Below are 24,199 nucleotides of genomic sequence, written 5' to 3'. Positions count from 1 at the left end.
AAATATTTGGTTTGCACGTAATATCACTTTATTCTTGGTGCGGTTCACTATGTAGTTATATAACAACAATATTGTGCAGTGCGATATACTAACAGTGTAAGTGTTTGTCTCAAAATATAGACATTTGTTACTAAGGAATAACTTTTGATTCAGTGTATTTCCATCAATGTACAAGTGAAAGCAACTATTTTGGTTAGATACTTTGTATGTACAACATATGATGTTCTTCCTGACTCCATTACACAACAAATACTAGGTACTCAATTCTTCTACAGAGTAGCTCACATTTTTAATGTCTATCATATAGGAGATTCAATGAGAAAATGTGTTTGAAAAAGATACAGCACTTGTGGTAAAATAATAACAAAAAAGAAAATGTGATATACAAATTGCGTTTTAAAAATACTTTTCTTTTCGGCAACCATGATTTAAACATTTTATTTTGTTATAATCAATTTTCAGCTCCTAGATAATCGCTCTATACCGACCATGCAAAAAATCGGTATAGTTGACGAATAGAATACAACGTTTAACGAAATAGTTAATCGACTAATACGCGATGCAGTCTGTCAACAAAATAATTTATTACAGCTAATGAACGTATTGCCTCACAACAATCAATCCAAGAATAATGTATATCAAAAAATTTTCAAAGTTGGATTGAATGAAAATTTTGACTGAAAATAATAATCAGTAGGAATATGAAACTGGGTACACAGTTTGTTTGATACTGAGCTTATGTATTACTGTTGATGTAATGGAAACTGATTTGTCTGCCTGCCTGTTTTAGATCTAAGTAGTAACTTTGCACAATTTGGGTTCTGAATACCAAAAGTATTGTTCAACATAAAAAAGGCATTAGCACATACTAATTTAATGTGGATAACACTTAAATATCATAAACAAGCTTTTATCATCTGAGAGAGAGAGTAAATCTTTGACTGTACTGCAGCTTCATTACAGTTTAGCTTTTGCTTTCATGATGTTCGCTAGGATATATAAATATTGGGTGTTCAAAACCTTAGCTGTTGAACGTATCATTGTATGATTTGCGGGGCTTGCTTCGCCAGAGCCATATCGTTTTGTTAGTGTGCATTGTTTCAAAAAATTCTGTTTGAAGTGTACTATTACGTACTTCTTACTACGAACTAGCGCTCTAAAGTTAATTGTTTTACATACAAAGTTAGCCATTGAAGCTTAGTGCCTAAAAAGACATTAAACTTGTTTGATTCATTCTTACTGGTTTTGTTTATTCAAAATAAATAACTTTCTCGGTTCAGATTGGATCAAACATTATTTCTACTGTACTTTTATATTTGAATAAATACCTATCTTATAAACAAAAGAGTTTCTTTAGTAGCACTTTTAAAACTGCTTTACACGCACTACTAGTCGTGACTACCAGTAGGAATAGAGCTAGATATTAGATAGACGTGTGTGGATCGTATCAGAAGGGAAGAAAGGATGTGTTTACAAGGCCATGGCGTGATCCAGCAGATTCTTCAATTCCTTCGTGTGCTGTGCCTTGGAACCGGTGGCCGTTGATGCTGCACAATGTCGTCCTACGTAGCTGTTTGACGAATTAGTGTGAGAAAACGATAGTGACAGGAATAAAAAAGAAAAAATAATGATTACAGTTAGAGTAGCTGTTGCTGATGTTGGCACAAACGTTGCCTTCTAAATGTGTTCGATAAAATATCGAACTTTGGAGTAGCCTATTCAATGGTGACTGTATTCTAGCTATTCTAATAGATATGCAAATATTACTGCAAACGGGATTTGTGGTGAAGCATGCTGGATTACATTTTAGATGCGTAACAATTACAATACGGTAAAACACGACGGCATGAAAAGGTCACTATTTATGTACAGTAAACTCATCGAACTTATTTCCGTTGAACACTCATCTCTAATTGAGTCTTAACAGAAATAAATTTGATTCTATTGGAATGATACTACTGATACAAATTTTATCTCTGTTGTCACTTGTCTGTTTCATGCATATAAGAGAAGTGAAGCTGATGTAATAAAGTATGACACTAACATTCGGTTGTGGAAACAAATACATGGATGACGGTTAATGGTTAGATTGAAGCTATAGACTATTTTTCATTATAATCACATTTACATACAAGTTTGTCTATTAGAATGAGCCCTTATAGTTATTGAATAGTTGCAAGCAATAACAATGTGGAACTCATATTTGACAAAAGAATTTAAGTTTACTTCAACTGTAATTTTTATCGTAATTTTCCATACATTTAAAATCTTTATTGACACCATTATTGTTTGCGACGGTTCAATTATTGATTAGGTAAGTATGTTTATGTAGAAGTGAATAGTAGTAAAGATGAGCTCACTATTCAGATTTGTGTAGAGCATTTGCTGACATTACACGTGATATCACATAACGATTATTTCGGTAGCAGTTGACCATATACCTAGCATGTTATAGTTTTTTTTTGTCGTTTTTGGTTATTATATTTGGTTTACTGGAGTTAAAACAACTCAATAAATAAAATTGTTTTTTTTCGCAAAGAATTTTCGAATTTTCGATACAATTCAATACTTTCCAAGTTTTATTTCGCACGATAATTCTACTGAATGATTGAAAAATCATCAAGTAAAGATTTTTCAAACCAAAGTTACGCCGATTAGGATAACTGTAGCCTTTTTATAATTATAATCAAATCTTTTATCATTGATTTTTTTCATGCTTGCATGCAATACTTCAATTGATGGTATTAATCTATAGTTAGAACACCAAGCCCATGAAACATAGAAGCATTCCATTCGTACAATACGCGATGAATTGTTGAAATATTACTTAATCAGTGAAATCAAAATTGTACTTCTAGGTTTGCACCAGAAACTTTAAATCTGTATGTCAATGCATGTGTTGGGTGTTTGCAAGTAATTTAGATGTAAACACAATCAAATATAAGACTTTTAAATTTTAAGAAAAAAAAAGAAACCAATTTAACAATTGAGTAGAAAAAATCGTTTTGAAAACGAAAAAAGTAAAACAAAAAACAGAAGCCAATTGATTAATTCTAACAAATCCAATCGAAAGTGTAAAAAGCAAAGAAGAATAAAGAGAATACATAAAAAAAGACAAAATAATAAATCACAGAAGAAATAAGTACATGTTTTGGACGAAAACATGTTACTCGGCAGGAAATATTACAGTGGAATTCGTTTCCTTCAATCTACAGGCATGACGTAGACAGCAACGAAAGAAAATTGTCTAATTCTATACTTAAGTATTCTTTTCATACAGAGCACAACCGGAGCCAACTGGCTACCGGATAGGTAACACAGTTTATATAGGAAACGAAACAAACGACATCTGCCATCTGCCAAGAACTGTCAGCAGATTTTCCTCTCACCTAAGTGGCCTCGATGAGATTTTCACTTTGCGACCTTTCGGGATATCGTCAGATGGTGTATTGAAGGAGCCTTGGGAAATATTGAATCCTTGGGCTGATTTCTGCAGCACAAACTTGTCTTGCACACTGTCAATACGTTTATTATTATGATTATGACGATTACTACTAGTACTTGCGATAACTGTGGTAGTGTTAGTAGTGTTGGTAGAAGTAGAATTGATAGATGAACTAGATGATTGGGTTGAGGAAACGGAAATATCAGGAGACGTCTTATTCCATTGGAACAATCTGGTTAGCCAAGACATGGCTGAAGGAGAAGTAGAAGAAGTAGTAACTGAAGCCGGAGTTGAAGAGGCGATGGACGATGGTGACGTTGTTGCGGCTAAGATACGCGATGGCGCAGTTTGGGTCGCAGTCGAAGAACCAACAAGGTCGCTAGCTGCAAATGCGTGATGTGAACTTTCAATTGGCTTCTGTGACCGCATTTGTACATCGTCATCACCATCGCTGTAAAGGAGGGAGAGAGGATGTCTCTGTGTTTGTTTTCGATTAATAAATTCTGTTTCTGGTTTGATTTGGTTTGGCGCAAGCTTAGGGCAAGGGGTATGAATCTAATGCGCACTTTTGCCAGCCGTGTTGATATTTGTTTGATGTGGTTTTAGAGCTGGATACATCAGGTATAAAACAAAATAGTACAATGTTAAAACAACAACCACTTCAAACCAAATGTCAAATCAATACTACGGGAACAAAAAGCCTGAAGGACAAAGTTTGGAGAACACTTATTCAAACATTAGATAGATACATTTATGTTCATATAATGTAAATTCTAGCTGCATAGTTGGTGTAAATGAAAGCATAATAACAATTGATATAATTATTAACGCATGACTCGTTGAATGTACTTCAGATAAACATATGTATAATATATAAAAATCTATTTACATTTCCTCTATTAAAAAAAATTGGTCTGTAACATTTCTCTGCTTTTGACAGAAATGGTTTTCAACTATTTTCTGATGAAAACATTTCGAAAAATAAAATTATTTTTATGTAAAGAGCTAGAAGGAAGTTTTCGATTACTGCTTGGCTATTTGAAGCATTATTTGTTTTGTTTTTTTTTTCAAGCTGATTTTCATATCAGCATTTTTGAGCTTACACCGAGTTAAAATTAATTTTGATGATTATACATAACTTTCAAATGATCACAATATTGATATTGCATAAGTTTGAAATTCTACCAGCGAAAGGGTGTTGAAATTGGTTGTTAAAATTATCTCCGCTCTGATTTTGATTCTTGAAAACATTTTAAATACCAAAATGCTTTTCTTAGCTCAAGTACTTCAAACCGCAAGAGTTTTTTGAACAAAATACCACAGAACAGATATGCAACTTCGAACAAAACTCTGCAGCAAATCGGTGCCCAAGCTTTCGCATTCATTTTTTGCAATTCCATCCTACATTGATTTTACAGTGCATCGTTCGAACAGTTCGCTCCAATAGTTTGAACATGCACCAAAAAATTATTTTTTTTTTGCTCCAATGACCAGGCAAAAAGGTGATCTTGAATAGTTGAATCAATCAAAATCAAGTTAAGACAGGACCGCATTCAAGAGATCTTTAAAGCGGAAATTCAGTAACAATTCACAATCAACGTCAACGTGTTTCTCGAACCGTTTTTATACTTAACATTGCAAGTAATGCATATCAGACGAGCTATACACAGCACTGCTTACGACATTAGGTAGAATGTAAAAAAATGATTGTCGTTAGTCAAGATATTCAGTTTTCAACTTGGGCAACAATGAAATTCATTAAAAATATATCTACATAAAAACCGTTGCACGTATGCAGGTGGTACTGTACGATTATCATGAAAAGGCACCCTCGCTATACCAGTACCGGTGAGAACAAAGGATTCTCTCGGCGAAAAAGCAGCGAGAGCTCATACAGTCCTTTTATTGAATGAATGGAATATAAGCGAAATAAAATTTCGAGTGTAAAATGAATTCTCTCCACCGCTAGATGTCGATACTTAAAATAAGGAGATTTTGTCTCATTTTTGGTTCTTCAGTTGAACAGGTGTGAAAATACCTCAACATTGGTATACGCATTTAAAATTTTTAGCCCAACTCTCTTTATTTTTGATGGGTTGAAGCCTTCCGAAATTGAAAAATAGAGGTTTAAATAGTTAAGCGAACCGCAAGAAAAAAGCCGCTAATGTAACACAAACAAATCAATTTCATAACATAGGATGAAATCAACCGAAGCATCAAATGAACTGAGAAGAAATCAATTGCTATTTTTAGGAGAAAAATATGGTGCAGATTTTAGAGAATCGTAAAAGTTTACGGTGCAGGTAAACCTAGATGCTATTCAACCTACACAAAATAGATAGGAAAAGGTGCGATAAGAAATAGGTGCGTCCGTTTTGTTTGAAAGATTTTTTTTTTCAATGATGAAACAGATGGCCAATTCGTTCCAATAGTTCTAATATATAGAAATGGTTTTACCGGACCCCAGCTTGGATAAGGTAACGATTTGGAGGTGAATTTTGAACAAATTTTGCCGAACAACATAAAGCCAAATTGTGCCAATCCAAGGAAAGGGATGGTTCAGGAATTGTATGATTCAATTGAATGCATTGCAATGGATGGTGCTTACATAGTTACAATATGTTATAAGAAGTCTTACCTGAGGTCACGAGTCGAGTTGATCGCAGTGTCGAAGCGTGGTTCAACGTATGTCCAGTAACCTTGATTTTTGTGCTCTTCCTGAGCCCAGACCAGTTCAGCATTCGGGTACTTAGCACACTCAGCCTTGATAAGATCGTACGGGAATGGCGAAATCTGAAAAAAAAATCAATTTCAAGATAGTTGCAGGATTTTTAAGTCTGAATTAATTTTACCTGTTCCAATCGAGAAATCGCAATTTCGGATTCGAGTTGACGCTCGCGACGAGCCTTCAGGATGTCGTAGTACACTCGGCCGGAGCAGAATATCAATTTCTTTACTTTGCTGGGGTTCTGCGAGGCCGCTGAAGCGTCGGGGATGATTCTATGAATACGAAAAACATTAACATAATATTAAAAATACTATCTTAAGTAATTGATTACCTCTGAAACTCGGTTCCATCGACCATTTCGCTGAATGGACTCTTAGCTTCAGGATGACGCAGCAGCGATTTTGGTGTGAGCAAAATCAACGGTTTGCGGAACGGCAGAGCAATTTGTCGTCGCATAATATGGAAATAGTTAGCCGGCGATGAGCAATTTGCCACTATCCAATTGATATCGTGCAACTGACGGATTGCGAATTCTTCAGACTCTGGAGGGAAGTAGTCGGGATCATCAGAGCACATTTGCAAAAATCGTTCAACACGAGCTGATGAATGTTCCGGTCCCATACCCTCCATACCGTGAGGTAATAACATGACGAGACCACTTTGCCGAACCCATTTGGCTTGACCAGAAGAAATAAACTGATCTATTATACACTGGGCGGTGTTGTTGAAGTCACCAAACTGAGCTTCCCAGATGACTAGTGCGTTCGGATTGGTCATCGAGTAGCCTAGCTCAAAGCCAAGCACACCAAACTCTGACAAGGAACTGTTACAGACAGTGTAGGGGGCTTGATCCGGGTAAAGATGGCACAACGGTCTGTACGTAGCTTTATCAACAGTCTGGTGATGCAGGACATGATGCCTGTGTGAAAAAGTGCCACGCTCGACATCTTGCCCAGAAAGACGTACATGAATACCTTCTTTTAATAACGATCCAAATGCCATAGCTTCTCCCAGAGCCCAATCAACCGTTTTGTTATCAACCATTTCTTTGCGAGCTGACATTACGCGCATTAAACCTTTGTGAATAGCAAATTCAGCAGCATTTGGTGGGGGAGCGGAAAACCGATTTCCGATGTGGATCAACGTCTCCTCAATAACTCCAGTTGGCGCAACTTTCAGGGGGTCTTTGCCTTCGAAGAAACCAGACCAGGGAGAATCCAGCCAGTCCTTGTACTTAATATGAGTCTCACTCTTAGCTTGCTCAAATGCTTCATCGCAAATCTTCTCGTATTTATCCTTAACACTCTTAACTTCTTCTGCAGTAACACAGCCCTCAGCAATTAATTGGTTAGCGTAGATATCCAAAACCGGCTTGGTACTACGAACCTTTTTGTACATAAGTGGCTGAGTGAACATTGGCTCATCAATTTCATTGTGTCCGTTGCGACGGTAGCTAACCAAATCGATAACGACATCCTTGTGGAAGGTTGTACGCCATTCAGCGGCCACCCTGCAAACGTGCATGACTGCTTCTGGATCATCTGAATTTACGTGGAAAATGGGTGCATTCACAACACGTGCAACATCTGTACAGTACGGCGAAGAGCGCGAGTGGCGAGGATCAGTGGTGAAGCCAATCTGATTATTCACGACGATATGAATTGTTCCATGAGTGGTGTAGTCTGGTAGATCAGACAAGTGCATTGTCTCGTATACAACACCTTGACCGCAGAAAGCAGCATCACCGTGGAGCAGGATGGACATTACCTTCTTGCCTTCACCATCACCACGGTAGAACTGTTCAGCACGAGTCTTACCCTGCACCACTGGATCAACAGCTTCCAAATGGGATGGATTGGCAACAACAGCCAAACGAATATTTTTGTTCGTGACACGGTTCAACCGTTCAATGTATGTCCCTAAATGGTATTTGACATCACCAGAGCCCTGTAAATCATGAGTCATTTAATAAAAGCTGTCCTTAAAACTGAATTCTGTTCTATACTCACATCATCAGCTGCTTCTAAACCAGCGAATTGGGAAAAGATCTGATTCAGTGGTTTGCGGCATACATTAGCCAACACGTTCAACCGACCGCGATGTGGCATTCCCATGATGATCGATTCTACGCCCTGCTTGGTAGACACATCAATCACTTCCTTCATCGCTGGAATCATAATTTCGCATCCCTCGAGACCAAAGCGCTTTTCCGAAGAGAACTTTTTCGCTAAGAACGCCTCAAAACCAGTGGCACGTGTTAATCGTGCCAGAATCAATCTTTTTTCTTCGTTCGTGTACGTCATGATATTGGGCGTTTCAAAACGTTCGCGAATCCAGTTACATTGGTCGAGCGAATTAATGAACATGAACTCAACACCGATCTTGTTGCAGTATGCACGTTCCAACCGACCTAGGATTTCACGGAGCGGTAGAAATTTTTCCTTACCACCGATGAAGGTAGTACTCGGAAGTTTGAAGACACGCTCCATGTCAGCTTCCTCTGTTTTCAGGGTGAGGTAGGTGGTGAAATAGAAAAGAGATAGTTAGATAAGACGTCGTTTTGAAAGAGAGAAATGCAAACAATTGAAATTCGGAATAAGAAATGCCAATTTGGGAGAATTTTCTATCTGTTGGGTGTACTTTCCGCACAACAAAAATACGAGGGAGGAGCTAGGATTGCGCCAACCACGTAGAGGTAGGAATAATTTGGTCCGATCTAGAGTGTTGAAGCATCACAGAAGCGATCAAGTGCAAGGGTTTGGTGTGTATCCTAGATTAGAGAGTGAAGTGTCTAGAGGTTCGCTGTGTCTAACTAGAAGAATTATACTAAAAGTGCAGAATTTGTTAGTGTGCGATCAGAGAAATAGTATTCCTAATTGATACGAGAAAATTAGTGCAAGCTGGAATTTATTGGAGTAACTACAAACCGATGTAAACCGATGGTGAAGCAGCTAAAGAAACTAATTATATACAAGAAAAATTATTTACAAGCAGTGACAAAAAACACATAAGTATATATTACATAGTAGGGAAGAAACGCAAAATTCAAATAAACACAGAAAATAATCAAACAGATAAAGATAATAATTATAACACATTCTTACGTTGAATCAGCGTTAAAATCGTACGGTAAAGGTCATCACCTAAAGTCATGAGAATCCGCTTGTCTCGAAGATAAAAGATAGCAAAAACTGACATTTGGCGGACAAACTTAAGAAAACTTTTTAATTTGTACCATGAATTAGCATGTTTTGTTAGCATATAGATGGGTTTTTGCTCGAAGAATACTGACGGTGATTGAGGGGACGCATGTAACTATTTTTAATCGAAGTATTTGTTTAATGCATTGGCTACAGGAAACCATGGCTGTAGCCACCAAGAAGCAAGCACTAAGTAGGAGAGGTGAGACTATCGTTTCACATTGATGCCGAGAACTTCCAGCAGTTGGCGAGATGGATCAACATTGGTCTTAGCCCTCCGATATGAACAATACAATCAAAAAAAAAAAAAAACTTCCAGCTGTTTAATCTCAGCTGTATTTTCCAGTTTATTTTTTAACGAAAATAGCGGACTTCACGTGGCGAAATCAAACTCAGATGTTGAGGAATGTTTATCCACCAAAGCTACATGTGCTCAGGGTTGATATTTGTTGACACTCTTGAGTGAAAGTGAAAAAAAGCATCCATAAACGTTATTTTTTTACAATCCTTTCAGAGTTCTCCCTCCCCGCTTTTTGCATGGAAGTGAACTGTCAAAACACCTCATTATATTTCATGCGATGAAAGCAAGACAACAAAATCAGTTTATCAGTTAACGAAGATTGTCAAGGCATCGGTCAGTGTCAGTGAAAAAGTGTTTCGGTAGGGTTCATTTTGGTTGAGTGGACTGTTTGTTTTTCTTTTTCGCTTTGAAGTGAAGATCATTTGGTTGGATTTGTCGTCAAATTTTATTCCGTAACCGTGAACGATGCGCGCGATCTATTTCATCTGAGTATAACAGCACGTTACTAGGACGAAAATCTAGTGTATCTGAAAGAGTGCTGCGATCATTGGAAGTGAAAATTGAAAATGATTGGTTGTAATTTTCGAAGAATTTTGCTGGGGAAAATGACTTTTATCAGCACTGCATGTGCTCATTGATTATTTTTACCATATTTATCTTGATTTTCGAAATAGTCTTTAAAAAGTAGTTTTAAGTACGCGTAGTTCACAGGATAAGACTAAAAGACTATTTTCAGGTTTTAACTTCGAATGTATAACGTATTATTTTGTATCAATATTCATTCACATTTTAAAAAATTAACAGAAACTTGAAAGGTATATAAGTTGAACATTGAAAAACTAAGATGGCTTTTTCAAATCATTCTATTGTGTTTATAGATTTTTTTTTTATTTGAAACTTTTAACCGAAAATGGAGATTTAGAAGCTGCAAATGATTGAATATTCTTCATATAGTTTTTTGTTCGTAAGAACGTATCGGAAGGTATCGGTATAGAACTACTTTGGAAGTTGGCGGGTAGCCCCATACACTATTTTGTATTACACAGTTCAATACAACATTCCAGGGTAATTTAAATTATACTGTAGTGTAAAAAACCACGCCAAGAACTACCTAATTTGAAAGAAATATCGGCTTAAGTCATTGATGTTTTGTATGTTACCAACCAAATCACTACATAAAGAATACGAAAACAGTCATGAGTTGTTGTACTGAGGTACCAAAAAAATACAAAATTTTCTACGTTCTTGCTATAATATGAATGCAAAAGTGCAATAAACAGAAAAATTAGAATTGCCATCTAGTTACAACATGGGAATTTTCTTTTAATGAGCATGCAAATGATTTGATACTTTTCGAATTTGATCTCTGAACTTTATCGTAACTGGTCGAATTCTGGTGTGATCCAAATAATGTAAAAACGGTATAAATTTGAGGAAATCTAAGTAAAGATAAGTAAACCCTAGAAAATAAGCATCGAAAGTAGGTGAAGGAATTCCAGATGCCATTGTTGAACATTATATGCTACTAAACCTATTATGAACGGGTCTTGATACTCACCGAAACGGTAGGAAGAATACAGTAACTCCGTTGGAATTCTATCGTCTAGGTCCACGTTACTGATTCCTAGCGGGTCAAGTTTGGCAATATTATGGCCTCGGATCTGTGTGACGATCGATTGAGGAAGAGTTTGCCAATTCATTTAAAGCATACGATTTTTAATCGTAGTCCGCCAAATATGATGCATATCAGTGACGCATTCAATGTAAATTTATTTCAACGAGTCGTAAAATGTAAGTCAAGCAATCCGTGTTTTGTGTCATAGCGAAAGAAATAGAAATTGGAAAAGAAATACAATATATATTTTTCTTTTACAAGGATATCTGAAGGTATTGTTCATAGACAGAGCATCGACTGGGCTATCTAAGAAAGAGACTAAAAAGGGTTACTATTATATAAGGTAAAGTACGACACGCAAAGTACACATTACACTACAACTAACACGCTGAATGTCCACGCCCGTCACTCCACCACAACCTTTGATACAGAACAAAATATGATGTTTTTTCTTGCAGTTACAATGCACGCACAGTTTGTATGTATGTACTTTAGAAGACAAGCTAAATAAGTGCAAATATTAAAAATAATTAGAGGACATGCAATGTATAATAAGCAAATGATATTAATAGAATAATGCTTAAAATACCAAGAGTACCCCAGGCCAAATAAACCGTGAGCAGAAGCGACGCGTTTATGAAGGTAATGGTTGTCGTGAGAGCTTTAATCCGTCATAGAAGGTATATGTCGCTCTCTAATTTTTCAAATTGTTATGCTCCGGAAGTATATAAATTTCATTGAAATTTTGCTGCTCCAAAAACTATTTTTAAATTTGCACCATTCGCTTGTCCTTACATTTAATCTGTTCAACCCCTAACCTAACAAAGAACACATTATGCATCACATCACACTTCCACAGGTATTAGAGATACAGCAAAAAGCACACCCTGTAAGTCAAAGGTAGTGAAAATGTTTCTACCCTCGGGTTTGAAGTAAACGATTTTCCGAATATCAATTTTCATTAGTGCCGTAGACAAGTATTAGAATCATTGAAAGAGAATTACCGAATTGCATGTAAGTTCGAGTGACTTTTTCGTTTGCACGTAGGTTATGTTCCGGGTCCCGTTTAATGTCGGAATTGAGAATACCTAGCGGATCCAAATCCGCAACAAGATGGCCTCGAGACTGTAGAATGAAGGTGTTGATCGAGTTATTCCATGTGTCTTTTTCAATTGAGAAACCAATCATTTCTAATATTCTTGGTTCAGCAGTGCTAAATAAGTTTCGGTTTTCTGACTTACTTACATTATTTTTGAAATTTACTCAGTTCTTTCCTAGGTGACATCCCAGTGCAATTAATTCAAATCGAAATTAGGAACAATATTAAATCATAAAAACGATAAACTACTTGATGAAGACTACGTATACACCATTTGCTATAATTTTTCAAAGTACGAAGTATACATACTTATATTACATTTTGGAAAATTTCAAAATAATTTGTTTTCTATCGTTAGAGTCGAGTATTCTAATTATCATTATAAGTAATATTTCTTTTTGTAAATGATAGACGATCCACTATTCTCATGCAAAACGCACAAACATAAAGAAGACCCATACAAATAATTATCATAAATGTGCAGTTGCTTGTTCGAAAGTAAATTCGAAATCTAAGCACAACGATGATATTTGTAACGGTCTAACTTCGTACATGAACAGTTGCATTTGTGTCGAAAATAATCGCCTAACCCAAGATAGCCGTCTAAAAGTATTAAGGCAGAAGTAAACATACTAACGGTAATTGCATCAGGGAGATTTGTTTTCAATTATTTCTAACATATACAGAACCAAGATAACAGCACATTTACCTGATAGCTTCGAATAATAGCTTGTACGGCCAAATGATCATCGATCAATTTATCATCGATGCGACCACCGATGGCAGCAGCGCCACCAGCCACAGCGGGTAAGGAACTGCCAAGGTACTGAGATGCAGGAATGTGGTTTCGTGGTATTGGCGCTAGCGATGGGGGAGCTTCATACGAGTTATTACGAAAATAGGCATCCCAGGACTAAAATTATTATTCAAAAGAAAAATAATAGCATTGATGTGTCCAAATAGATAAGATTAAAAGAGAACTTACGGCATGTACCGAAGCCGGATCCCTCAGCCATGCATTGTACATATCGTCAATATAGTTCGACGATGAGCCATTGAGAAAAGGTTCGGCTGCTGCCGAATTGTATAATTTTACCGAAGATGCCGCTACTAGTTCGCCATTTAACTAATTGTATTAAAATAATGTTATTTATTGAATTTATTAAAATAAATAATAAACGTACCTTAGAGGTAGGATTTCGAATCAACCACGAGCCAAAATTCTGCTGCCCGGCAGGATGGCTGATTAGCTGCAGTGCAGTCCTTGCGCGATGCATCGTGTTTCTCTATCCAAAGGGTCGATAAAACAAAAATTGCCTAATTTACACAATACTTCGCGGTTGAGTTTGGTTCGCTGGCACTTGGTCTGTGAAAAAAAGAGTACATATTTGTAAAAAAAAAAAGGATTATGACTGCATTTTGTTTAGATTCTGCAAATCCCATCGTTATGATTGGTTGACTTGGCGTACAACTGATAACGGTGAATAATTACTTGCTTTGTAGTTTCAATTTCAAACAAATCTCATCTGACTATTATCAGTTCTGCGACGAATCATTTCTATTAGTTCATTATCAACTGTCGCCGGGGTGTATTTACAAACAAGTTATGTAAACTTAGGAAGTGGAAGAGTTCTGTTTTGTTTACACACAAACAACCAGGTAACTTTTGTTGTTTTACAGTACGCAGTCATGAATGCATAGTTTGATTCAATCACTATTCAACAGAAGACCACACATGAATTGTAATTGTATTTTGATAAAAGTAAATCAGATCCAGAACACTCTTCGTGGCAATTAAGCTTTTTATGTTTATAAACTAATTATCCCTGAAGAAGCTTATAGGTACTTAACATCTTTTCTTGTATTCATTAATTTCATTCCGATCCTGATCCAATTCTACTCTCACAATCTGGTACACAATCCATGCAGCCACAAGAGTCCGCAATAAAAGCTAGAACAAATTTGACTACCTTATCCTTATCATTATCCTCTATACCATTTGATTCCTAGTAGTGGACACGTAAGCTACGATACTGTTATAACGTGAAATTTGTATTTGTATTACTAAATTTTTCTTGAATGTTTTTCACGCTGTTTTGCATTCTTGTCATTGTTTACACCTTTTGAACGTTATTTTGTTACAATTTTGTTGCTGAATATTTATTGTTAAGCATTGTTCTGTCGCTGTCTAGTCTCTGCCTGTAGTTAATACGGAAATTTTAACTTAAGAATTGCAGTAAAATTTCTGCGTGACGGTTACGCTATAACAGGATGGTTTCAACTTTCAACACTTGTTTGTTTTACTGCTCAATTAATCATCAGAAAAAACAAAACTTTTTTTATTTTAATGGGTTTATCTACCAAACTTGTTTAAAAAAAAAGGGAAATCTCGTTTTATACCACATATCTGATTTCACGGCTTGGCAACAAAAAATAAGGGTGATCGCGTCAAGGCTACGCTACGCGCGACGATCATACCTCGTGTAATCAAAAAAGGTAAAAATATAGCAGTGTTTCACTTTTTAAAAACCAGTTGCTCGTGCAATTTTAACAACAAACTACTTTGAGATTCTATAAACATTTGTTGTCAGTTAGGTATGTGACATTCACATTGAAAAAGCAGCCCATCGCTCGTATCGGCAAGGTTGCTTGAGTGTTGACCCCTTAGTACAATCTTCGCAGTATATCTTGACTGTCACTGAGTAACCGGATAGGACCGGTTTAACAAATTTGGCTGATGTATACCGAAAACAGGATTTAGCATACAAATCGTTACATGCACTGTTTGCCCACCTGCTTCACACCGGTTCGCTAATGGGCTTTGCAAAATACGTCTACACAAAGCAGACCACATTGCTTATCACCTTTGAGCAGCTAATTCGATGCACATGAGCAAACGTTTTATAACCGCAACCGGTTGATAGCAGAGCAAATTGGGCAAAAGCGCTGCGCAATTATGACACCTAAAGAGCTGCAATTATCTCTCTGATAACTGCTCACAAAGCAGCAACTAAAAATGGATTGCCTCTGGGAAAACATTCATACAGTCGCTGACATCATGGCCAGCCGTGTGAACGGACTCCAGATCCAACCTGACGTTCTGGAGTTAGTAGATACGAAGCGTAGGCTTTTAGGCACGTGACTCCAGGCTATATGTATGTGAGCATTGTATTGGATTGGAATTATTATAGCAGTTGTCAATGTCGATAGTCTAAGAAGAAAAAAAATGTCGATAGTCTGCTATTACTGGCCTTTTTTTCGATTGCTCATCGATTAATAAACAAAAAATCTCCAATGATATTTCTCATGCAAACTAGAATAAAAAACTACTGAGCTGCATTTCTTCCACAATGTAATGCGCAATGTTTGTAGATGGATAGAACTCACACCGGTTCGCTAATAGATCGAGCAGTTTTTTTATTATGCTCCACTCGAGCGTCTCAAAATACATGCAATGAGGCGTTCGATCGTTGAACTGAGCACAACTCTGGCAACTTCTTGACGCCTTACGGTTTCTAATTTAATTAATACAAAGTTAGCAGATCTCACATCTTCACGTCCTTGTATATTTCCGTCTTAGTTTTGCCCGGCTGGAACTGCTTCCACGATTAAACTTTGCGACTGTTGATTTGGAAGATTGATCATTATTTTCGCCTAAAGGTATCAATTTTTTAAACGCACGAGATATGTACAGACTAGTGTTATTTCATAAATATATAAATCGGTTATTTATAAGTGCAATATCGAGCGTCCGTTGTAACCGTATTATGACGGTTGCCGATGAAATTGCAGAAAGGAAAAGCTGTTAAACCATAAAATGTACTATCCTTACGATTCAAAAGCTATATAATGTTGCACCGATGAATTCTTAAATTTTTGGATAGTCTCTATCTCTAACACTTGTTAAATAATCGAATCATATATTCTAATTTTTCGACTACCGAACCAATAAATAAAAACTGCTTTACAACTTTACAAATATACTGATAAGAATATCTAGGCGCTAGATATTATGAATCATCATGTTGAACAACTTAAAAATTAATACCTATGTTCAACAAATCAGTTAGCTGGCGCTGGAAGCTAGAGTGTCACGTGTTATAAGACTTCACAGCACATGTGACAGTTTCATATCCAAATGCAGTTAGATGAAAAATTAAAATGTAATTCTACAACTCGCCGGACTCAAAAAACCCTTAGAAAATAAGTAAAATTGCTTTTACATTTCTGTTACAAACAATAGCCATCTGTAGCTTAAATCATTGAGTTCATTCTACTATTCTCTATAGTTTCTCACGTTATTTTATCAGCAGAAATAATAGTCTCAACAGCTGTTTGTACTGATGTTTAATACACTTACTTGACATAAGATAGGTATATCCTTCACGAAGCTACCTCACTGTCATATAGATGTCACACACCTTGATCTTATGAACCGCTTTAAAAGATCAATTGTGTTGCCAAGCCAAAACAGAAAAAGTCTGGTCGACCTTGCCCTAGAAAATACTGTTGGGCACAAAGCCAACAATTTCGACAGACTTCTATAGACGATTGTTTCTATAAGGTTTCATACCCCTTTGATTGAATGTCGGCTGCTTTGTTTACTATATCTTTAGCGGTGACTTTTCAATCGACGTCATCACGAGCCCTATCACGATAACACGTTACAGTAGTTACAGTCAATCGATAACACGCTATCATATCGGCGGCAGTAAGTCAGCTGACGTAAATTTTCACTGCAGGCAAAGTTGCTCAACTATTCCGCTTTAATTGGTAGGTATATGCCTATTTATTTCCTAAAATAACAACCAATCCCGGTAAAGATGTCTGGGGCCAACCGTGTTGATACCATGACACTCACTCGGCCAAGCACTGGCGTTGTGTATGGAAAAGAGGAGCGGGTACGAGAGAAGTCTATTTTTATACCGTCAATGATTTCTCGGTTTCCTACGGGTTGGAGTACAGTGACAGGGCACGCCAAATTGCGCATCTTTCTTCTAACGACGGTTGGATGCAGAATAAGGTGGAATCCGACCGAATCGTTAGCAAAAAATGTTGAATTCGTCTTCAAACCCGCACAGATAATAGTACTGAACATTGAGTAAAGAACTGTTTTTCAAACTATAACCAAGTAGACCTATCCGAACACTTTTTCAAATTTAAAAACCTAAACTAAGCTGTTACATAACACATAATTTTCTTGAATTATGCACAATCCGTTTACTATTTCACAACTATGCGCAACAGGACTGCTGGTAATTTTTCAGTGAAATCTGGAAACTCCATAACGTCATTCGCACCTTATCGTTTAATATGATAACAGCCGAATACCGCCCCAGAAAAATCACTTTTGATTAATTTCGTGGTACACGCGCAATGCCAGCTCGCGAGCGACTGAGTAACTGCGCCGCTGAGAAGGAACTTTAGAATCCTGCTAGTCTTGTGATGTGACTTATACAATATCGTACACTAGGGAAGAGCACTAACGTCAGTGAAGTGAAAATGAATCCCATTGTATTGAGTTTAACGTCATCTCCTCATTCGTGTTATTTCGTCCTACATATATTCACAGCAAATTGTGACGTGCAAATAGGTGTCGTGAATTTAACGAACCCGTGAATGCAGGTGTTTTTCCATGTGCCGTATGTTCGTGATACTTTATAAATTTGTTTGCCTTATTAACTGACTACGCAATGGCAATTTGTAATTGATTTATTTATGGTAACAAAATCTCTTACATCTGATTTGATTGACCCTTCTGACCAGACAAACACTTTTGAGAAAGGCATGACGTTATCAGAATTGTGAAAAGGTCAATGTAAGCAAGCGGCACTAACGGCACGGATGGTAGGTGTGACTGATACTAAATGACATGCCTCTAACACACCTCCTGCACGTATCTAACATTATTCGTAATCAGAATTATTTTGCAAATTTGGGACGTATATTTGCTGCTTTTTAAGGATTTTTATCGCCGTTTCAGTGACAGCTACTTACGCAAGACTTACATTTAAGCACACCAGACTGTTTGTCCCTTCGTTTTGGAATATTCGGAAAAAGTACAAGGGCTTACCGTAAGCTTTTTACATAACCTCACTTATCCTGTATTCCAGTAATTTCAGCTTATTGCATTTCATCTTGCAGCATGCTTCTCTGTCGTGTTAAACTAGTCGGTATTTTTCGATTACAGGAACGTTTTGCCACATCTGCAGATTTAATTACTTCACATTATAACAAATTAACTTGTACACTTCTTTTGTTTCCGAATCGTTTTCGGAAACAAAAAATCACTGAAATGCAATCTTTTACGACTGAACTGCATTCACGTGCAAAAATCAATATTGCACAAAGCCACGCACTGCAACCTTGCACTCGCGCTCCAGCTGCCACACCAGCAGCAGCCGCCGCGTTCACCTATCTTCTGTTATATAATTTAAAGTGAAAAAGTAGACCTACCCAGCATACGACAGCAAGGTCAGAGATTTTACTTTAAAAAAAACACACGTAAAATCCACACCACTCAGCTGATAATAAACCGAATGCAGATCTAGAACCGAGTCGTCGTACGCAATTAGTCGTTTGCAAGACCAGAAACGGAATCTGGCTGCAGATTGTGCAATGCCAACCAAGAGCAAAAAAAAGTTATTTTTACCTCGAAATCACACAAGCACTCTCTTTGAATGACGATTGACTAATGGATGAATGAAAATGAAGCACACTCGAGCGCAGCATGCGGGTTGAAAAGCATCTCGAAACCGAAAGGACATGTCAAACAACCGAAATGTCAGAAATATCGAGAAACAACTTTTTCAGAATCGAGGGGCACGTTCGTAGTCGTATAACAGTGTTCATATTTTGGGAGATTTGCACAAAGTTAAATGCCCCGAAAAGAGTACTCTGTGTTTTGCGGTGAAAACAGAGAATAAATAATGTTTTTCGTTGTAACCATAAAACACGGTATTTTTACTGTGAGCTTCCAGCCGTTACCATGTTGCTATGAAAATTATTGTCTGCGATTGAAAAATTACTATTTAGATATGTACATAGCCACCCCTCACCCCCTTTCGTTGTAAAAATGGCAAAAACAATGTTTTTATTGTTCTATCATAAGATTATTTAAATGTCATTGCCATTTCGAGCAGCTTCAATTCGTGATTTAAAAACCGAAGGACAACGACACGAAATTTTTGAAAATCACGTTTTGCTCTGAAAATGCACCCGCATAATCAATAACCATAAACGAATGATAATCCATATGGTTTAACGATACCCCATACAGTCGAAACTATATCCCGAACTAGTTGTTAGGCATGTTTTATGGTTATTGATTATGCGGGCAGCTCTTTCAGATGATATCATAAACTGCACCACAGAATAGATATGCAACTTCGAACAAAACTCTGCTGTAAATCCTAGCCCGCGCTTTCACATTCGTTTTTCGCTGTTCCATTTATCCTACATTGATTTTACGGTGCATCGTTCGAACAGTTCACTCAAATAGTTTAAACATGTAACCACAATGTATTCTTTTTTTGCTTCAATGACCAGACATCCCTCCCAGCTGGTCTCGAGGCATGGTGCTGCCTAACAAGCCAGTCGTAGTAGGTTCGAGTCTCGACTCGGGAGAGACTGTTAGTGTCAGTAGGATCGTAGTGCTAGCCCCGCAATTGTTCTGTACACTCAACAGTTGGCTTCGAAGTTCTTGTATAATAAACAGAAGGCACAGACCTTGGCGGGGGCCTAGCGTGGTTGGTAACGTCTCCGCCAACCACGCTCGACGCCTGGGTTCGAATCCCAACGCCAACATAGGTGTCGATGGTTGTGGGGTGGCGTGATCAATTCACAACCAACCCAACTGCTCTAGATTAAATACTAGCCGACACCAGAAGATTTTTTGAGGCGAAAAATTTCTGGGATCACGCCTTCCATCGCATGAAGAAGTAAAGCCGTTGGCGCCGGTCCGTTAATTAACGGGTCGTGAGTTCGGGTCCTGGGTGGAGTCGCCTCCCTGGGCGTCGGTGATTGGCACAACAACAGTGGCGGAACTAGATCGACGGAAAATAAGCGAGAATAAAAAAAAAGAAGGCACAGACAAACAGACGTGCCTATTCGAACAAAAATCCTGAAAAATATTCGTCCTTATTCGAAACGCTACACTCATGCGCCACCATGTGAGCTTATTGCCTACTAAATTAATTCCGTAAAACGGTTGTTGTCTTTGCTAATGGATGTGCACGCTTGCTTAAATCAACACAAGCGGCATTACTGATGGTTTTTGTCTTTGATAATGAATGTAAACGCTTGCTTATAACGACACTAGCGGCATTATTGCGCACTAAGCAAAATTTCAAAAAAATCGTTACTTTGCTGGTCGATGAAATCGTCATCGAGTGGCACGTCTGTTTGTCTGTGCAGAAGATATTTCTTTTGACTTAAGACAGGATTGCTTAAGACAGGACCACATTCAAGAGATTTTTTTAAGCAGGAATTCGATGACAATTCAAAATCAATATGAATAAAAAAATTAAACTGAAAAGGTCTCAACCATTCCAATATTGCTTAACAAATTTTCTTGGATCGTACACCCCGCGACTGTTGAAACCATTTTAACCAGTTAGTTGGATTACTTAAATATTTTCGTTAAAGTTGGAAACCGAATTTCTCGATTAACGACAATATATTTTTTTCTCGTACCGTTTATTATATCTAACATTGCGAGTAATGCACTATACATAGCACTGCTTGCGACATTAGGTATAATCACAGACAGATGTCCAAGCAAGAACAACATTGATCAAAATTTCCGTGTAAATTTTCAAAGTAAATTGCGTTATAAATCACTTGCACACTAGCGCTGCCTGGTGACCTTATCGCTACAGTACATTTTTTTTCGCTGGTGTACGAGGCTGGCGGTGCTGGTAGCGCTATCTAGTTACGGATCGCTACTACAAAAAACTTTACACAAGTTTGGAACTCAGCTTGGACGTCTGTCTACGGTATAATGTAAAAAAACGATTGTTGTTAGTCAAGATATTCGGTTTTCAACTCGAGCAACAATGAAATTCATTAAAAAAATGTACATAAAATCGTTGCACGTATGCGGGTGGTACTGTACGATTATCATGAAAAGGTACTCTCGCTATACCAGTACCGGAGAGAACAAAGAAATCTCTCGACGCAAGAGCGTCGAAGGGCGCACACTCTTTTTACTTTTTGGTTTTGTATGAGGACAAGACCGAAATGATTCTTTACCACGAGCAGGTATGGATGGATGGCAGGATGGTATAAGTGGAATAAAATTTTGAGTGTAATACTACATACATAAGACATACGTAACACTCAGGAAGAAATCTTCCAAAAAAGTTGGTTCAAAATGAACTACTCGAATGGTACCACGCTTTGAATAAAATCACTGTTTGAGTTGTTTTTGAAGGCAGTGTACCTGCGCAGCCCTGCATTTGTCTCGTTCCTACTCGAAAAATGCTGCATTGATTTTGTAAATAACTTTTCGACAGTTCCTTATGAGATTTTCCCTGGAGCTCGATAAAGCCGAGAAAAAGAAATTTCATTATCGAGTAGGAACGAGACAAATTCAGGGCTGCGCAGGTACACTGCCTTCAAAAACAACTCAAACAGTGATTTTATTCAGAGCTTTTTTGGAAGATTTCTTCCTGAGTGTTTCGTATGTCTTATGTATGTGGTAATACCCTGTTCACACTACACCGCATATTACCTGATATCAGGCGATTCGTGCTATCGAGGCCATATCCATATTACCTGATATCCCATACAATCGAGCTGTCATCGGATATCACCTCGGGTACATGATATCGCGGATCGAAAACCCATAAAAATCAGATTTGCAGCTGTCGGCAACACGGCCAAAAGTCATTTGACGCAACCCTACAAATTTCGCAATTCATGCGTTGCATGCGAGTAAGAAGGAACATTATGTGTAATGAAAAATGCAAAAATATTTCCTTTCTTCTTTTTCACAAGCAAAAAAGCAGACCAAAGAGAAAAAATGTATATAATTTACGTGGGTGTCATTCAGGACTCTGCTATCGCTGTCAAATCTCATATATTTGCTGCGTATCTCAATCAACATCTCCATGGTCCGCGGTTTCCCTGACAGATATGAAAAAAGTCCAGCAAAAATTATAAATATTTAACTTGAAATGGTTGCAGGAATAACTCTTCACTCTCACATTAAAGAGAGAATCGAAGCCTATTTATATTATAAGTTACATTAAAGAGAGAGAGAGAGGGAGAGAGAGAGAGAGAGAGAGAGAGAGAGAGAGAGAGTATGATGTCATCCTCTTGGTGTCATCTTTTAAGGACACGCATGATAATTGATAATTACTCTCGTGAATGGCACCCTTCTACATGCGACATGCGTGAAAACATTCACACTCTCGGCGGAACACCCCGCCCTCATCACGCTACACCAGTGTTTCGTAGTCAACTATTCAGTATACAGGCAATTGCGGGACTAGCACTACGATCCTACTGACAGTACAGTCTCACCCGACTCAAGACTCGAACATACGAGTACGACGACTGGCTTGTTAGGCCAGCATCGTACCTCATGACAGCAGCAGAGTCGTAAACGCCATTTAATATATCTCAGGATTCTCAGGATGAGACAAGTAAATATATTCATCGTCTAAAAGCAATGTATGTCACGTTTTCAATTTGAATTTTGTTATAAAAATTTTCATCATACTTCCTTACATTACAATAGTATGATGAAAGTATGATGAAAATTAGTTTAATAAAAGTTCATTTGGAAAAGTGATGAAACGTCAAACCAAACTTTTTAATTAAATGTTAGAAAGTCACCACCTCTATTATCTCAATGTTCCTGAACTCTCTGCTACCGTTAATGCAACGAAACCAGGGTTATTCTAAGGTAATCAACTGTATATTTTTGAAAGAAAATGTTCATCAAATATCGCATATGGTAACAATGTGTTTTGCGAAAGGTTTTTTTTCGAGAGCATAGAAAGTCTGATTGAGTTGATGTTGGAATTCATTTTTTGTTGAGAAGCGACAAGCATTTTAAATTTAAGGTGAAGTGATTTATGCGAAAAAAAAGCGAAGTAAGAAATATAAAAAAAATCATTTATTTAATGAAATAAAAGTTCTCCTCTTGATCAAACTGAACCAGTTGCAATTGCATTGTATTTACAATATTTTTGCAATTGAAATTTGAAACATATCATACCATTTTTGTTGAGCCAATCCTGTGCATTGAGATGAAATACACAAAAGTTCACTATCTTTTTCTCTGTCATATGATTTGAAAACTTTCATAATACTCTACCAAAGTTCCCAATTGAAGGACTGTTCAATGTATCTCTTTGCAAGTGGTTTTCTCCAGCACCTATTAAAAGGGTTAAATTTTGGTTATTTTTTTAGGTGATTGCAATTATCCAAAACCTCATAAAAGGCTCGTGTAATTTATTCTAAATCCGTTATTTTTAATTGAGTTTAAGAATCTTCTGAATATGAATTTCAATTGTTTAAGTTGTGTGTAAAAATACAGGAAAAAATATTAAACAACCAGAGCAAAACACCTGCACTGTGTAACGAAGGAGTAGTACAATACACCACGCGTTCCCATTCCCAGGGCCAAGGTACTCTCTACACGCACGCAATGCTTTTGCACTCGAATGTTGCAATCAATACGCATACGAATTCAGTGGTGTTATTGCTTTTTATCAAACCACTTCCAATTAGCCATCCGAACCGATTTTGCTCAACAAAAGAGTGGAACACGAATAAAGCTGCGTGGCCGACGGCGGCATC

General features: G+C 37.3%; 1 protein-coding gene across 3 annotated transcripts; it reads right to left on the bottom strand.

Annotated features, from left to right (window-relative positions):
* Window positions 1-5: 5 nt before the first annotated feature.
* On the bottom strand, window positions 6-17,842 carry LOC129722604 (2-oxoglutarate dehydrogenase complex component E1). Of its 3 annotated transcripts, XM_055676196.1 has the most exons (12): window positions 17,689-17,842; window positions 13,573-13,754; window positions 13,374-13,514; window positions 13,098-13,301; window positions 11,233-11,335; window positions 9,278-9,340; window positions 8,183-8,673; window positions 6,505-8,120; window positions 6,298-6,445; window positions 6,084-6,238; window positions 3,390-3,515; window positions 6-1,570 (listed from the first exon to the last, which is right to left on the bottom strand). In XM_055676196.1, the coding sequence occupies exons 2-12, from the start codon at window positions 13,663-13,665 to the stop codon at window positions 1,471-1,473; spliced, it is 3,240 nt and encodes a 1,079-aa protein (XP_055532171.1). In that variant the 5' UTR covers window positions 13,666-13,754; window positions 17,689-17,842; the 3' UTR covers window positions 6-1,470. The 3 variants fall into 3 exon arrangements, with proteins under 3 accessions (XP_055532171.1, XP_055532172.1, XP_055532173.1); XM_055676197.1 differs by lacking the exon at window positions 3,390-3,515 and having other exon boundaries at window positions 17,689-17,841; XM_055676198.1 differs by lacking the exons at window positions 3,390-3,515; window positions 9,278-9,340 and having other exon boundaries at window positions 17,689-17,841.
* Window positions 17,843-24,199: the final 6,357 nt, after the last annotated feature.

The sequence above is a fragment of the Wyeomyia smithii genome, chromosome 2, assembly GCF_029784165.1.
Source record: "Wyeomyia smithii strain HCP4-BCI-WySm-NY-G18 chromosome 2, ASM2978416v1, whole genome shotgun sequence".
Lineage (NCBI taxonomy): Eukaryota > Metazoa > Arthropoda > Insecta > Diptera > Culicidae > Wyeomyia > Wyeomyia smithii.
This window is presented reverse-complemented; position numbering and strand designations above follow the sequence as displayed.